Raw genomic sequence first — 942 nt, forward strand, 5'->3', positions numbered from 1 at the left:
ATCTTGATTTGTTATTAATTCTTTACTTATCATTTTGATTATTTCTTATTCACTGTTTTATCACTGTCTCTTCTATCCACCCCTTTCCTTCCAGACAACAACTACCCAGGCACCATGGAAGAAGGAATGACCTTCACAGTGGAGCCCATAGTAGCTCAGGGTCAAGAGGATGTGTTGATCCTTGAAGACGGTTGGACAGCAGTCATGGTGGACAATGGTAGAGCAGCACAGTTTGAGCACACTGTCCTCATCACAGAAAGCGGCCATGAAATTCTCACAGCTTGAATGAGCAAAGAAGGGGGGTTGAGTGAGGAAGAGGCATGATATGATTTTGGGGTGAAATGTGTTGCAAGGAGTGCTATGGTGGATGAGTGCAGAGTAGCTCATTTCAAGCACTATATATTCATTATAGAAGGCCACAAAATTCCCATAGCAGAGGGTCACAAGAAAATGTAGGGAGATGGATGAGGGGGAAAATAGTAGTTTGTGGGTTGTAATGTTTTGGACAGAATGACTTTTGAAAAGAGGATTTGATTGGGGTGCATTTTGTGTTTTGTATTTATTTATGAAAAAAACAACTTTAAATCAGGTTTTTATTTCTCAAAAAAATATATTCCTGCATCTTTCTTTTTCAGTAAAAGAAGTATACATGTGCTGATGTACATAAAAATAAAGAAGTGTTTTAGTGATTGTATATATTAACCCTACTCATTCACAAACGCAAAAGTAACCATAAAGTTTTCCATATTCTCATTTTAGACTATTTCTATATCATGTATGCATTTAGATGAGAGCCTACAACTGAGAGTAAAGTTAAATAAAATGTGAAGATATTCTGCAAGTATTTGGAAAAAATCACATTTTCACAAAAGAATGGGCGAGTATGTGACACATGTTTTCCCATTCCTTCCTTTCTATTTAGTGTATGCTCACCTGTGCTAT

At 36.7% G+C, this 942-nt stretch overlaps 1 protein-coding gene across 1 annotated transcript in view; it reads left to right on the forward strand.

Annotated features, from left to right (window-relative positions):
• The window catches only part of LOC119594778 (methionine aminopeptidase 1D, mitochondrial-like), an 11,963-nt gene extending 11,388 nt beyond the window's left edge, over positions 1 to 575 (forward strand). The window contains exon 6 of the mRNA XM_037943868.1: positions 95 to 575. Coding sequence (XP_037799796.1) covers positions 95 to 285 — 191 coding nt within the window. The 3' untranslated portion in view covers positions 286 to 575. The remainder of the gene's footprint in view (positions 1 to 94) is intronic.
• The last annotated feature ends 367 nt before the right edge of the window (positions 576 to 942 follow it).

The sequence above is a fragment of the Penaeus monodon genome, chromosome 34, assembly GCF_015228065.2.
Source record: "Penaeus monodon isolate SGIC_2016 chromosome 34, NSTDA_Pmon_1, whole genome shotgun sequence".
NCBI classification, from domain to species: Eukaryota; Metazoa; Arthropoda; class Malacostraca; order Decapoda; family Penaeidae; genus Penaeus; species Penaeus monodon.